The 16,077-nt window shown below is 51.5% G+C and overlaps 1 protein-coding gene across 9 annotated transcripts in view; it reads left to right on the plus strand.

The window, feature by feature from the left end:
- The window catches only part of ADCK1 (aarF domain containing kinase 1), a 133,982-nt gene that overhangs the window by 59,656 nt on the left and 58,249 nt on the right, over positions 1-16,077 (plus strand). For 8 of the 9 annotated variants that reach the window (XM_027120183.1, XM_027120184.1, XM_027120188.1 and 5 more), the window contains one exon: positions 12,017-12,175. The exons of the other annotated variant lie outside the window; for it this stretch is intronic. In XM_027120183.1, coding sequence (XP_026975984.1) covers positions 12,017-12,175 — 159 coding nt within the window. The remainder of the gene's footprint in view (positions 1-12,016; positions 12,176-16,077) is intronic. 9 annotated transcript variants of the gene reach the window in all.

Below are 16,077 nucleotides of genomic sequence, written 5' to 3' on the forward strand. Positions count from 1 at the left end.
AGTGCTGTAAAAGGAGAACGAGCAGAAAGGCCTGGAGAGGGCCTTTGGGCAGGTGGAGAGGCATGAGCTGACGGCAGAGGCAGGGCTGAGGATCTCAGGGAGGCGTCTGGATCTGAGCCAGACCAGGGAGCCTGTACCTCTGGGCCTGGGTGGTGTGGCTGCCCCACAGGCTGGGGTCCCGTGTGTGGACCCTCCACCTCCCTTCCAGGACGTCACCGATCTTTTGCTGATTCGTTTATTGGCTCAGCAGATGTTTACTGAGCTCTGCTGTGCGGGAGCCGGGGGTTACGTGCATGAACAAGCTGCCGTCATGGTGCTCATGATCCAGTTGTGGGGACGGCAGATGTTAAACAAGCGACCAGGAAAGTGAAAATCTAAAGACACTTGTGATAAATGCCGCGACAGAGGAGGAGTGCTCTGAGTGTGGGGCTGGGTGGCCTTTCTGAGGACGTGAGGATTAAGCTGAGGCCAGAGGGTAATTAGGGGAAGGGGAGGCAGCACAGAGAACAGAGAATGCAGAGGCCTCAGGGTGGGGAAGACAGTGGACCTGCCTGGGGGCAGATAAGGGGTGGTAGTGGCTGGACAGAGAGACACCCTGGAAGGTGAGGCTGGAGAGGTGCTGGGCCCGTTCAGGACAGCCGAGGTTGGCACTGACCAACCTCTGACCCTGCAGAGGACGGCGCAGTCCAGCCTGCAGGCTTGCAGGGGATCAGGGTGGAACTGGGCGACCAGTTACGAGGCTCCTGTGGTTGTCCAGGCAAGAGGTGATGGTGACTTGGACGAGGCGTGGACAGACGTGCTTTGGAGGCTGAATCAACAGGACTCAAGGATGAATCACGGGGGGGGGGGGGGCAGGGAGAGGGAGGTGCCACAGTGGACTCCTGGGGTTCTGACCACAGCACTGGAGGGGACGGTGCGGAGAGTGTGTTAGCAGGTCAGCCTGCAAGCAGTTTGGGGAAGGGTCTTTCTACAGGGCTGGGGTTTGCACAGTGGCTCCCTCTCTCCTTAGTGGTCAGAGAAGGCCAGAGAGTCCACATGGGTTTGAGTAATTTGGGGTTCAGCATTGAGAGGCTGGGATCCAGCATTGGGTTCCTGGTTTCCAGATATTAAAAACGTACCCTAATCTGACGTGAGCTCTAGGGCTGTGTGTGTGTGTGTGTGTGAGTGTGTGTGTGAGTGTGTGTGTGAGTGAGTGTGTGTGTGTGTGTGTGTAATGGATTTTGTAGAAGGAGAAGCTGTTACTTCAACAGCTGGAACAGCTTCTGCAAATTAACTGTGTCATCAGCATTGTGATGAGGGGTCTCTCATGGGCCCCCACTGCTCCTCCCATCTTTGGTGTGTGAGCCGATGACAGGTAGTTGTGCGTGAGGACTGAAGCTCCTTGGGAAGAGGGGAAGATGCTGTTTCAGCCAAGCAGGTTTTAGGGTTTGGCCTGGGGGCTGGGAAGGAATGACATGTAGGAGGCAGCTGGGGGAGCAGAGGACGCCTTGCCCTGGGAAGCGGGTGAGGACAGGACTGTGCCACCTGGCACAGCAGAACTGGAAGCAGTTATGTGCCCTTCCTGTTTCCACATCTCAGGGTTTGCACTTGACCTGTGTTCCCCCCACTGCCAGTGCAACCTCTTGTCACATTCCCCAGCTTTCTAGCCCTTTCTCTGTCCTGGGAAATGCAGCAAAACAATAAAACCCGACTTGTACTGAGAGTGTTACACTAATGCTCTATTTCAGGGCCTGTTTTAGGTTCCTATTGCTGCTGTTAACGAATTACCACCAATTTAGTGGCTTAAAACAATACACGTTCATTATCTTGTTGTCCTGTGGGTCAGAAGCCCTGAAATTCAGGTGCTGGCTGCTGCGTTCCTTCTGGAGGCTCTGTGGGAGAATCTCTTTGCCTTTGCCAGCTTCTAGAGGCTGCCGGCATTCCTTTGCTTGTGGCCCCTTCCTCCATCTTCAAAGCCATCAGCATAGCTTCTTAAAATTTTTCTCTCTCTCTTGTCCTTTCACCTCTGTTTCTGTTGTCATATCTCTGCTCTGACGCTGACCCTCCTGCGTCCCTTTTATAAGGACCCTTGTGGTTCCATTGGGCCTACATGGGAATTCAGGATACTCTCCACATCTCAAGAGTCTTACCTTCATCACACCTTTGGGGATTGGGATATGGACATCTTTAGGGGGCCATTTTTCTGCCTACCACAGGGCCAGATGGTAAATATTTTAGGTTTTGCAGGCCACACACTCTCTGTTGCAACTACTTAATTCTGCTGTTGCAGGATGAGAGTGGCCACAGACAATAAGTAATGAATGGGCATGCTGTGTCCCAATAAAACTTTATTCGTGGTCATGGAAATTGAATTGCACATAATTTTCACATGTCACAAAATATTATTATTTTGATTTTTCTCTCTTAAAAATGTAAAAACATATTCTTTGCTTGTGGGCTACAGAAAAGCAGGCGGTGGCCTGGATTGGCCCATGGGCTATAGTTTCCTGGCCCCCTGCTCTAGATGCATAATATCCTTTAACCTTTAGAACTCCCCTACCAATGGGCATTATTATCACTCCCATTTGCAGAACGTTAGTGCAGCTAAGCAGTTTGCCCAAGGCCACTTGGCTATATGTTGGCAGATAGGGTTAGCCAGGCGTGTGCGTGGTTTCCCCCAAATGTGAGCTTTATCTTCCCCGTAGATACAGCAAGTCTGGGTTTACCTCCCTCTAAAATTCCTGGGCACTGCTTCTGTCACATGCAAAGGAAATCTGGGAAACTTCTCATTGGATGGAACACGCTCAGGTGTTATAGAAAGACCACAAGGGCTTTGGTACGTGAACCCTCTCGTTTGGGGCTCCGAGGCATAGGAACGCAGCTTGGGCTCATTTGCTGTGTGTTATTTCGCCACCTCCCAAAGGCTAAGGAAGTCTGTCCTGACAGCAAATGGTGCCGCTATAAGCAAAGAATGCTTAGGCTTTAGTTGTTTTTTTTTTTTGCGGTACGCGGGCCTCTCACTGCTGTGGCCTCTCCCGTTGCGGAGCACAGGCTCCGGACGCGCAGGCTCAGCGGCCATGGCTCACGGGCCCAGCTGCTCTGCGGCATGCGGGATCCTCCCGGACCGGGGCATGAACCCGCGTCCCCCGCATCGGCAGGTGGACTCTCAACCACTGCGCCACCAGGGAAGCCCTTTAGTTTTTCCCTTCCTATATTTTTGGGTGTAGGAACACCTGAAGGTTGTTGGGAGAAGGGCTTTGGGGTTTCGTGAGGGTGAGCCCATCTGGTTTTAGAAATATGAATGCGAGTCACTGTGGCCAGGCTTTCTCCGCCGTGGGCATGAGCTGTGGATGAGGACCTCCTCAACCAGGGGGAGACCCGGGGAGCCCAAGTGGGCCTGGATTCCAGGTTGGGAGTTGGTGGTCATCTTCTCTCTGGCTCTCTGCTGTCTCCATACCTTATTCCCCTTATTCATGGTTCACACAGGCTGTCCCCTCTGCCTGGAAGGCTCCTCTTTCCTTTCTTCAGCTAGTTAACTAGTGAACTGGCTCCTCATCCTTCGGAGCTCAGTTCTTTGTCTCCTTCTCCAAGAAGTTCTCCCAGCCTGGGTTTAATCCTCTGGACAAAGGCTCTTATGGTACCAGCTACCCTCCCTCTTCATGCACTTATCAGAGCTGGCCGTTTATCTTTCTTTGTGATCTCGTGATTAATTCCTGTCTCCCTATTGGACTTCATGTTCCTGTAGTAACTCCGGAGGCTGGTGGCCGTACCCAATTTGGACTCACTCCCCATTGAGTCCCCACTGACCAGCACAGGGCCCTGCACATAGTAGTCACTCAATAAGCATTTGTTGGATGAATAAACGAATGACCTTTAGGGAATATATTCTACTCTGTACAATGGGGGTGATTGTATCTCCTCTACCTTAACCTTAAGAGAGGGTTGAGAATTACATAAGAGCAAGATATTATGCAAATACAAGGAATTACCCATGGTTGAGCATTCAGTGCCTGCAGAGCAAAGATATCCTGACATCCCTTATTCCAACCAAGCTCAAGTTCAAGGAAGAGTCCTCACACGGGCAGGCATGCGGTGGAGGGTGTAGAGCTCAACCTGCCCGATTCTTGGGTCTGAGCTCCTGGCACCACCCGTCTCTGGACCCTGGGATGGGGTGTGAGCACTTGACTCACGGGCGCTCTGCAGCTCCACGGACAGCTCATCACCTCTGTACTCTGATCACCCAGGAGATGCCTGCCCTGGTGGGGCCCTGGCTGTGGGAGTCCTCAACTTCATACAGCACTGCCTAGGATCTCTGGTATCTTTACCCCAGAGATCTCTGTCACAGGCAGAGACATAGACCTGTCACCCTGTGCAGCTGGACAATTTATTAAGATGGGAAATGTTGAAAGATTAGATTTATGACAGCCAATGGTGGGTTATGAACAATAATTTATCAAATGTCAGTGCCTGCAGCCTACAATTTACAGAAGGTTTGCTTAAACTGAGAAGATCTGATTGGACTGTGCCCTCCCCCACCTCTAATGAATGACAGATCTAATGGATGGCTTTCCGGGCTGGCCGGCCACACTGGGTGTTTATCTGCTTTTTATTAATCATTATTATCACAACATTTCCATAGAGTCCCTCTACCCACAGCTCTCGAAGTGCCCAGCCACCTTGAGGGAACTGTAGCCACTTTCGGGAGGTGTTTTAGCTATCCTGGATCAGCTGGAAGGCCTGGAGTCCCCTCACCAGGAAGAGGATGGGGAAATCATTCATTCACTAGGAAATACATACTGGGCACCAGTTGTGTGCCAGGTGCCTTGGATGCAATGCTGAGCAAAACAGAAGTCTATCATCTAGAAGGAAAGAGGGAGATGAAGCAAATATAAATTGAGGCAAAAGTGCAGTTGTGTAATTGCTCTTGAGGAAGGCAATGAACTCTGAGAATGTACACAGGGAGGCTTCCCTGAGGAGGTGACGGTTGAGCTGTGATTTGAAGCATGGGTAGGAATTCCCTCGATGAAGAATTCCTATTCATTCCTTCTAGGCAGAGGGGATGGCACGTGCAAAGGCCCTGGGCAGTGAGGGAATATGCTGGTGGTCAAAAGAGGCCATCTCTTCAGGGCAGATGGAGCTTGGGGAGGGCAGAGGGAGGAGAAGGGGCAGGACACGTAGGCAGGGTCAGACCCTGTGGGTCGTGCTAAAGATTTTGGCCCTGGGAAGTTGGTGAAGTAGTTGAAGCAAGAAGTGACGTGATCAGTTTATGTTTGGAAAACTCACCTTAGCTGTATGGGGAAGAGGGCTTGGCACAGAAAGGAACATGAGTGGGCAGACCAGTTAGGAGTCTTTGGGTGAAAGAGGGTGGTGGCTTTTACTCACTGACAGAACAGACCTGAGAGCCTCCTTGTCCAGTGCTCTTTTCATTAGACCACTGTGTCCTCCTCATGGAGGCATCAGATGGGGCACCCACTACTCCTGCTACAATTATTGGGGGTCTTCTGTAGGCTCTATTCTAGACCCTTTATGTATGTTGTTTCATACAACTCTATGAGGTAGGTACCCAAATTCCCATTTTACAGATGAGGAAGCTGAGGTACAGAGGGATTATGTCACTGCCGAAGCTGATGCACTTGGAGCCAGAACTTGAGTAGGGGCAGTTTGACCCAGAGCTGGCATTGGAATCACTATGCCTTGCTGCCTCTCAGATCCGACTGTCCTGACCAGCAGGTGGGCATTCCCAGGGAGCGTGCCCATGGCCATCCTAGGGTGGGCTGCTCCTGGCTTCTTGCTTCTCCTTCTGTCAGCTACTTGTTACCATCCTGCAGGAGGAAAGAAGCTTGGTCTGACCTGTGACACCCTCGGCAGAGCCAGGTAGATGATTGTCCTGTACCTGGAGGCTCTTCAGCAGATTGGTAAGAGTTTAGCATCGTGCCAGCCTCCTTGCAAGAACGTAGACAGGAATGCTGTTTTGTAATTTCTGGGGAGGACCCTTGTTGAGAAGGGCCTCAGGTTCTGCTGTTGGCCTAGCTTGGCAGTAGCAATAGCTAATGGCTCTGCAGAACCAACACTTTCATCTTTCAGAACCCCAGAAATAACACAGATTCCATGGAAAACAGGTTCTAGGTGTCCTTGAGCTATTATCGTCATTACGATTTTTATTATAATAAATTGTTCTGAGTGGGAAGCTGGAGATGGGGCTGCACCCACCTTGAGGCAGGGCAGCTATTGAGTGGGGAGACGGAGAGACACCTGGATGCCTTGTCCCCTCCCCTGACCCCCCAGGGTCTACATGGCGATATTGGGGGTCCCCTCTTCTTACCTTGCCTGAAGGTCCTTTCAGGGTTGGGTTAAGCAGTACTGGGCAGGGGACACTCTCTCCAGCAGGTACTGCTAAAATGCAGGTGTGTTTTTCAGAGGCTGTTGCCTTTTTCTAGTAGGACATTCGGCTGCACCAAGGTCTCCTCATGGCTAGGGACTGCCTGTTTTGTTGGCCCATGTTCCTAGTATGGTGTTTGTCATTTGATGGGCCTGCAGTAAGTATTCATTGGCTTAGGCTAAGAAGTGGCAAGTTGGTTTCATTTCATATGTTAACTTTTGTCGGTTGGTAGTGGCTGCGTGGAACCCTGGGTTGAGAGAGATTTTGAGGCATCATCTGGGCCCAGCAGGAACGAAGGCTGTGATGGATTTGTGATGTCTGGCAGGGTGTGCTTGGGGTACATTAATCAGCTATTGCTGCATAACAAATTACCCCAAAACTTAGTGCCTTAAAACAACAGACATTTGATATCTTACAGTTTCTGCGGGTCAGGAATTTGGGAGTGGCTTTACTGGATAGCTTTGGCTCAGTCTCTTTGTGAGGTTCCAGTCAAGATGGTAGCTGGGGTAGAGTCATCTGAAGGCCTGAGTGGGGAGGGAGGAGCTGCTTCCAAGATGGCCCACTGTCGGCAGGAGGCCTGGGTTCCTTACCACGTGGACCTCTCCACAGGTTGCTTGAGTGTCCTTGTGACATGGCAGCTTGTTTCCTCCTGAGCAAGCATTCCAAGAGAGAAAGCAAGGAGGACATCTTGGTGACAGTCTTGGGAATTGGACACCGTCACTTCCTCCATGTGCTGTTTGCTAGGAGTGGGTCATTAAGTCCAGCCCCTACTTGAGGGGCAGGAATTGCAGCAAAATGGGGTATCAGCTGATAGGGTGACTGTGAGATGTTGGGGTTCCTGGTGCTGAGAGGAGGGATGGATTTTCTGCCCAAGGCAGACATCAGACATCAGTGTTTTGGCAGAGTCCTAGCAAGCTAGAGCTCTATTGTCTGCCTCAGGCTGGGGTGGGTATGGTTCACTCCAGCCACTTCATTAGCACGGGGACTTGTCCTTCCCCCCATCAGGCAGCAGTGGATGGCTGCTGGCACCCAGCCAGGTGTGGGCTGGGCCATCTCAAGACCTTGAGAGCCAGATGTTGTTTGCTGCTGATGCCATGGTAACCTGCTTAGGTGCCCTGGGCAGTCTTCCTGGCTCCTAAGTGAGAACTGCCTGGCCTTGGCATCAAGGCCTGGATTTGCTTCTGTCTACATCTGGAGCTGGCCAGTTCAGGGTGTGCTGGATTTCTTAGCATTATCTTTTGGTGATGTCGTTTCTGAATCCAGAATATGTCTGATGTGAATGAGTATGGGGACAACAGGATAGAGTATTTGAAATTGGACCATCTTGGAAAATCTGGGACATCCCCCATCTTGTGACTGATGGGCCAGTCCCCATGAGGCTGGGGCTGCCTGGGCTGCAGGCTCTGGTGGGGCTGGCTAAGAGACCCAAGTGAAACTCCCCCCAGGGGTCATGTTGAGGCTTCTCTAGAAGGTCCTGACTTCCGGCCTCCTTATTTTGGGCTGAATGAGGACCTGGCCAGTGCCTGGCGGCTTAACGTGGCATTTTGGAAACATTGCCCGGTAACCTGGCTTTATGGGAATCCTCCTGGTTGATTTTCTGGAGGGTCTCTCACTTTGCCCAGTACTAGGGCATCAGGTCACGTGGTCTCTTGATTCTTGGACCCCAGCTGAAGGCAGTCTGCTGACATTTCTTTTTCTTCCTGTTTTATTGAGATATAATTGACATCCATCACTGTATTAGTTTAAGCTGTACAGCGTGATGGTTTGACTTACATATATTGTGAAATGATTACTGCAATAAATTTAGTTAACATCCATCATGTCATATAGACGTGCTGAAGTCTTAACCTGAGCCCCTGGTGAGCTAAGCCCCTAGGAGGTGACAAATTTCTTCTTGCCCTTCTCCCCACCCCTTACACACACACACACACACACACACACGCGCGCGCGCGCGCACACACACACCCCCCAGACCATACAAAGCTAGAGAAACTTTTTCCCTGATTATTTTTCCTTTTCCAGGCAGGGACATTGATATATTTGAATCATGGGCTGACAGTAATTAAAAAGCACATAACGTCATTTTAAAATGTAGTTGTTTTAGTTAATTGATATTGCCGCCAGACCCAGAGGGAGAAAAAAAAGAACAGGGGAAAGAAAGCCTTAGAAGGGGAGAGAGGTTTCTGCGGGTGACTGGAGGCAGCTGAGGGCCCTGCTTGAATCTAATTGCTGCAAATGCTGCAGGTTGTTTCTGCTAATGGTTTTCTGCTAAAGGTCTGGGGGATGAGGCCTGATTGGAGGGGGGTGACGTTTGTTTCAGCTGCACGAGGGGTAAAATTCTGCTTTCGGGACAGGGTCTATTTTTCCTTACTCTCTATCAGCATAAAGTACTTCCAGCGAACACTTTGAATCAAGGTTCCATTTAGAGATACTTTATTCATATTTAATTACAGCCTGTAGCCCCAATCTTTAATTACGGTTTTTTATAAGCCGGCTAGGAACATTCACTAGCAATCAATAATTGTGTGTGTGTGTTGTGTGTGAGTGTGTGTGAGCACAGGAGGGTGTGGGTGTCTGACGTGCTTACTGATAAAGGGGAAGAGGGTGGCTGCAGGGGCACCCCGGAGGTGGTGGGAGTGCATGGATGGGGTGGGGTGGGCGGGGTATCTGCCCAGCAGGTTCCCTGCGCCGAGCGGGTAGTGCATCCTCACTTGCCATGCCTCTGCTTCCACTGGTCAAATTGAGGATTTGGGCAAGTCCTCACAGCTGGGCCTCGTTCGGGGTGCTGAATGGGCACCTGGGCTTTGGTGGTATCTTGGGACCCCCCCCGACCCCTGGTGGGAGCAGGGAACTGTGGGAGGCCCCCCTCCCCATTCCCTGGGGATATGGGGGACCAGTCTTCCTCTTACCCTGAAGATTGGGACATGCTTGCCTTGACGCGTTCCTCCCCCCGCCTCCCCGCCCCCTGCAGCGCTCCTGGCAGCTGTTCCTGCCACACAGCCCTAGTGATGCCACGTCACTCTTCAGTTGCAGTGACTCTGCAGCGTCCCTGCAATGACTCTGATTTGAAGACTGGTTGTCCTTCTCAGAGAACGAGCAAGTGTTCCCAGGGAGCCAGGCGGAGACTTGGGGTGGGAGTGGGGTCAGATGACCCTCAGGTCCCCTTGCCCATCCTAGCTGCCGGAGGTGAGGGTCTGAGTTCACAGCTTTTCTCTAGAAAACATTCTCCTTGGTGCTCCTTCAGGAATTACCAGAGGCTTTCCAAGGAAGTGGTGTTGATCTCATTATGTTACGGACAGGAATGTTGCTGAAGTTCCACCTCCCTTCGGTTCCTGGATCCCAGTCCCAGCAAGAGGGTGGGGAGGAAATGGAACTCTCATGTACTGGCCTCTTGGGGGTACCGGGCACCATGCCCAGGTTTCTTTCATCTATCCCTGCTGGGGCCTGAGAACACACTGTGTCAGTCAGAGCCCCTTCAGTTGTGTGTGACAGAAAACAACTCAAACTACCTTCAGCAAAAAAAAGATATTCTAGGGTGGGCATCCAGGCATGGCTAGACCAGGGGCTCAGCCATTGTGACCAGGATTCACTCGCTCTCTTGACTCTGCTTTCCTCTTTGTTGCTACTGTGTGACCCCTGGTAGCTCCAGGCTTCAAGTTCAATTTTCAGCTTCAAGTTGAGCAGAAAGAAGGAGAAGCACTTCTACAGTTTAAGCAAAAGTAAAACAATTGAGTCTGATTGGACCACTTGGGTCAATCTCTGATGTAATCAGTGTGGCCTGAGGTACCTGGGGTTCTGAATGATCAGGCCAGGGTCTCACCCCACTCTGGAGTAACAGGTGGAGTCCACCTAGGTAAATCCCACTCGTGACATGTGCTTTTATGTGTGAGGCCTTTGGAATAGTAGCAGTGTGGGAGTAGGATGGTCCAGCCATTTCAGAAGGAGGAAAGAGTTGATACAATCCCTCTCCGATAGAAAGAATAGTGGGTTCAGTCCTTCAACAATATTTGTTTAGCACTGACTAGTTCCAGTCCTGTTCTAACTGTAGGGAAGTCAGCAGCAAACAAAACAGAAAAAAATTGCTGCCTATTTGGAGCTGATGTTCTAACGCGCTATAGGGCTGACGGCCCTTTCGTTCTTAGTCTAAGCCCAGGTCCAGGATAAAGCGTTCTTGTGTGGAGAGACCCAGGGTGATTCAGGCGGATGATGTGGGAAGAATCTGGCCCTTAGGGAGCCCAGAACTCACGAGGGAGGGAAAAAGGCAAGTTGGGGAAGGGGGCAATAGGAGGGGTACAAATAAATACCCAATAAGGAAGAAGGGGGACGGGAGGCCAATCTGTACCCATATCCCGTGACGGAAAAGGGTAGGCCCCTCCCGTGTTGCCTGGACCTTTGGCCCCCGCAGGATGTTGATAAATGGCATGGAGTTAGTGAAAGCTTCCAAAATGATGACAGGACTGGAGGGAGTGATTTATGAGATGAGATTAGCAAAGTGACGGTGCAGCCTAGCAAACAAAGGGATGGGGTGGTGGCCGTGGGTCGTGTGACCTCTGAAGTCCAAGGAGAGGAGAGGGGCTGAGGGGTAGGATGGAGTGGCTGCTGCCGAAGGGGGACGAAGAGAGGCAGCAGGGGCACGGACTGAGTGGACCTCAGCATGAGAGCCTGGGTGGTGTGAGAAGGAGCAGAGGCATGTGGCATACATATGCACATTTGCGTGCGTGCGTGTGTGTGTGTGTGTGTGTGTGTGTGAGTGTGAGTGAATGTCTGGCCTTTCCAGAATTGTGAGGCTATACAGGGAATTCAAGAAATGGAGGGGATGAGAATTTCAGACCTGGACAATTTTGCAAAAGGCTTTTGGGGCCCTTCTTCCCATCTGGTAGAATATTCATATCTGGACCATCTATCTGACCACTCAAGTCAGACAGACCTTTCCTTCAGGAGAAATGGCATTTCTAAGAGGGAAGGAGGGGAGGAAGAAGGGAAGAGAAGATGGAAGAGTAAGGGGTATATGTTCCATTTCATAGAGAAAGTGAGGCAGAAGGGGCAGGGATCTGCCCAAGGTACTTGGGGTGGCATCACACCTGAAGACCGAAAGCAGGGCTCTGGTGTGCAGAGATCTCTGCCCGGTGGCTGGGTCAGGAGTGGACTTGGGGACCCATGTTGAGGCTCAGGCAGCGACAAGTGGTAGCTGTTGGGTTTGGAGCCTCTAGCCTGGGCTTCCTTAAGCTTTCCGGATTGGCGGGGTTGGAACATCTTCCATCTGATCCCCGGGCTTGGGCTGCCCTGGGCCCAGGTTCTGTTAACTTTTGATCATATCCATATGTGAGAGCCTCGGAGACACAATGGTGAGTAATTAAATAGGTGGATGACGCACGGTTCTGAACACTCGAGATGGCACTCTTTTGGCTTTAAATGGAGGTGCTCAGGGTACCCCTGCACAGGTATGAGACCCACCCTCCACGTGTGTTTTCTGTCTCACTCCCTGCACTGGTGGCTGGTGTGAATTTCCATGGCACTAAAGGGCCCAGGCAAAGCAACTGATAGAGGAGAAAGTCTGTCTTGGGGGCACTGGGCAGTGCTGGCCCTGGCCCATCCTCCTGGCCCCTCTCACTGAATTGCGTCATCTTAATTGCTCTGTTCTCTCTCCACTCTTGACAGATTCATGATTTGTTCATGAGCTTTGATGACACCCCTCTGGGAGCTGCCTCCCTGGCCCAGGTCCACAAGGCGGTGCTGCATGATGGGCGGACGGTGGCCGTGAAGGTCCAGCACCCAAAGGTGCAGGCTCAGAGCTCAAAGGACATTCTTCTGATGGAGGTGAGAGCCTCCCACCTTCCCCTTCCTTCATACTCGTTCTACATTTCCCTGGGATCCAGGCAGTCCCAGTGAAACCGGTTCAAGGCCTATAGTTTGGAGTGTGGCCCTTTGAGCAGCAGAGTGAAAGAGGAGAGCTTGAGACCACAAAGGAGGTGTCATGACAGCGCTGTGACCAGGGGACCCATGGCAGGGTTGCTTGATTTTTGATTCATTCCTGGGAACTGTCTGTGGGTGGTCTCAGAACACGGTGGGCAGCTGCTGGGGCCAAGGAGACCTCAGGGGGATATTGTAGAAATGAGACGACCCACAGGTGACTTCCTTGGGGGTAGAAAAAGTTACTTCCTAATTTGTTAAATTATAACAAAAGGGAGCATGTGGTCAGTCAAGGGATGTGGAAATGACAGGCAGATCACATAGAAATATTTATGCAGATTGCACATTTGCTCCCCTGATACTTTGCTTTGAATGAACAAAACGTGTCTGCCCTAAAATGGCCCTGGGACAGCTGTAGTGGGGACTGTGCCTCTGGACTTTTCTAGCTCCATGCCTGGAGCAAGGAAGAAGGGTGAGCGACCAGGGTTGGGGCGGTAGCCAGCACCCCCAGTGGAGGTCAGCAGTCTGCCTACCCTGCCAGCTTGTCCCTCTCCTTCCTTTTCTCTTTCCCTTTTCTTGGCTCCCTTTCCTCACTTTGGACACTCAGTTTATTCTTCCAGCTCACTTTGACTAAACTTAACACCTACATAGGACACAAGAGTGAGTGACCTGCATCTTCATCTTCAGGGGAGCTCCCCATTTAGTGGGGCAGACAGGCTTGTACACAAAACAGCCCTTGACTATGAGCTCCGTCAAAGGGGTGTTTGCAGAGTGCTGTGGAGCCCTGTGCCTGGAATGTTGGGGGCATCAGGGGGGCTTCACCAAGGCACCCGCGAGACAGCCGGGCAGGGGAAGGATGACCCAGCCTGTGTGAAGGCCCTGAGTCTTAGGGGAGCAGGGTGTGCTTGGAGAGCTTCAGCTGGTTCAGATGGAACGAGCTGGGCGTGGGTGCAAATGAGGCTGGGAAGGTAGGCAGGACAGAACATGAAGGGCCTCGTATTCCAGGCTCAGGCGCAGAATGGTATACATAGTAAGTACGTATTTACTGTGGAACCGAGCAGATCTGATTTTCTTCTGTAGTCAGTGGGGAACCATTTAAGAATTTTAATCAGGGGAATGTCGTGATCAGATGTGCCTTAGAAATAAAAGTCTGTTGACAGTCTGGAGGATGTATTGGAAGGCAGAAAGACTGTAGCCAGGGAGACTAATTGAGGGGCTGCAGCCTTGGTCTGAGAGAGAAAAGATGATGCGAACCCAGGCAGTGTAATGGGGGTGGAGGAGAGGCATGGATTCACAGGGTGGAATCATCAGGACTTTGTGACCAGCTTTACGTGGGATGGGGGGAAATACTGGTATGAATGAAAATGAAAACAAATTGTAAGTTTCTGGCTTAAATGATTAAATTTAGGTGCCTTTAACGATGTGTATCAGTCGGGATTCAGTTGGGGGAAAAAAGAACTTGCTCTAGGTATTTCAGAGGGAATTTAAAACAGAACATGGGGTTCACAGGGCATGGAATTGCTGAGAAGCCAAGTGGAATGGTGAGATAGTCACCAATAGCGGGAAGCCACTGCCACCCTCCAGGTGGAGGGACAAGGAGGAGAGGTGGTTCCCCGGAGCCCAGGTGCTGGGGCCACCTGAGGGGAGTGGATCACAGACCTCGGGCCTGTCACCTGGGGTTGGAGCCACAGATGCTGTTTGAGGCAGTGGGTGTTTCACCTCCTCCTGTTCCCCCCGCCCACTCGCCTGTATTCCACCAAACCTAGCTGGAAGCCGGTTGGCAAGGGAGCCTGGGGTATGTAGTTTCTTATGAGATTAAGGGGGTGGGATGGATGTCAGAGCAAGTGGAGTGGGTGACGGAGCAACTATGTTCTGTAAGACATTGCCGTCAGCAGTTTTAGATCAGGATCTCTGTCGGTCTGCACTTCAGGCTGGAAATACAGATTCTGGATTTATCAGCAAGGAGACTCATGGGAGCTGAATCTGGGGCAGTAGCTGAGATGGCTTAGAAAAGCTATATAGAGTAAAAATAAAAGGAGGGGGCAAAGAAAGAGCTGTGAGGAGCATCATGCCCAGGAGGATGAGTTCCGGAGGGAACTAAGAAGGCATGGTCAGAGGGATTAGAGGAGAGCCAGGACTGAGCAGCTACGTCCAATGAGAACAATGTAGAGAAGAGAGCACTGTCAGTTATCTAGCATCCCGACTGATACAACCACTAGTCTGCGTGATGAACCACCTGAAAACGCAGTGGCTTAAAACACCAGTCGTGTATTTTGCTCATGACTCTGCAACCTGGGCAGGGTGTGGCAGGGAGACTCATCTCTGTTTTATTTGGCGCCAGCTGGGGTGGCTTAACTGCAACAGGAGGACCCGCTCACACGACTGGCAAGTTGGTTCTGGCTGTTGGCTGGGAGCTCAGCCGGGGCTGTGGGTCAGGGCCTTAGACCCGCACCAAGGCCTCTCCAAGGCTGGTTGGGCTTCCTCACAGCATGGTGGCTGGGTTCTAAGAGGGAGTGTCCCAAGAGAATAAGGCTGAAAGCACATCATAGTTTTATGACCTAGCCGTGGCAGTCACGCAGGTTACTTCTTCCTTACTTTATTGGTAAGAGCAAGAGTCACAAAGTCCCCCTTGGTTTAAGAGGCAGGGAAATAGACTCTGCCTCCTGATGGGGGAGTGGCACGGTTCCAGAAGAGCATTAGAGGGGGAGGTATTGTTGCAGCCATTTTGGAAAATATAATCTGTCAGAATTACGGCATGTTGTCAAATGCAATATAAATTTGTGAAGCTCTGGAAAGAGTATTTTGGATTTGGCGACTTAGAGTTCTTGGGAAGAGCAGGGAGAGTGGGGTGAGTGGGGTGGAAGAGAATCGAGGCCTCAGGGAGCAGAGACGGTTAATGTAGGCTACTCTTTTCATGTTTAGCCATGGATGGTGGGGGAGGGTGGCATAGTGGTTAGAGCAGAGCACAGGATTAGCGGCGGGGACCTGGGGCAGGCTGTAGCTGATGGGGAAGGGGCAGCGGAGCCGGAGGCTTGGAGATTGAGGAGAGAGAAGTAACTGATAGATCTGGTTCAGGAGGGGCCTGGAGGGATTGGGCTCCAAGGACACAGGTGGAAACGTTAGGCTTTGGCAGCCTTTGCTTGAGGCTAGAGGAAGGTAGTAAGGCTGGGTACAGATGAGTGAGTGGGGCAGAGGGGGAAGGTGGGGAAAGTGGACAGCTGAGTTGTACCAGCCTGATAGCCTCTATTTTTTCTCTGAAGTAGGAGGTAAGACCATCTGCTGAGAAAGAGGGGGTAGGAGGTGGCATGGAGGCTTGAGCGGGGAAATGAAGGTTTGGAATATTGCTGGGTGCAGTGGAAAAGGGAGCTGACCGGGACTCGGGAGCGGGGTTGCCGAGTGGCATTGGGCAGCCACCTGGAAACCTTAGTTTTCTGAAGCATCAGTCAGTAGCTATGGAACAGCCATAGATGCAAGTGCACTGTGAGTCTTGGAGGATCCCTGGGTGTCCTGGGACCCAGCAGCCATGCCTGCATTAGCTGGGAACCTGTCTCTGCCCGGTTGTGCCAGCAGACCCACTGGGGCTGGGAGGACAGCTGACATCTTTTCTTTGCTCAGAGCCTCACTGCTCCCTAAGTAATGGTGGCCGTAAGGTCGATATCAATAATAGTAGTAATAAAAATTTGGCATCTTCCGGCCTAAGATAAGCATCAGATGCTTTTCTTGGAAATTACCAGCCCTGTGACTATGTGCAGAGCACAGAGTGGCTCCTTCGCAGTGGCTGGGGCTGGGATCGCGAGGCAGATCAGAGA

Source organism: Aethalodelphis obliquidens, unplaced genomic scaffold, assembly GCF_003676395.1.
Source record: "Aethalodelphis obliquidens isolate GAN/ISIS:26980383/991018 unplaced genomic scaffold, ASM367639v1 scaffold21, whole genome shotgun sequence".
Lineage (NCBI taxonomy): Eukaryota > Metazoa > Chordata > Mammalia > Artiodactyla > Delphinidae > Aethalodelphis > Aethalodelphis obliquidens.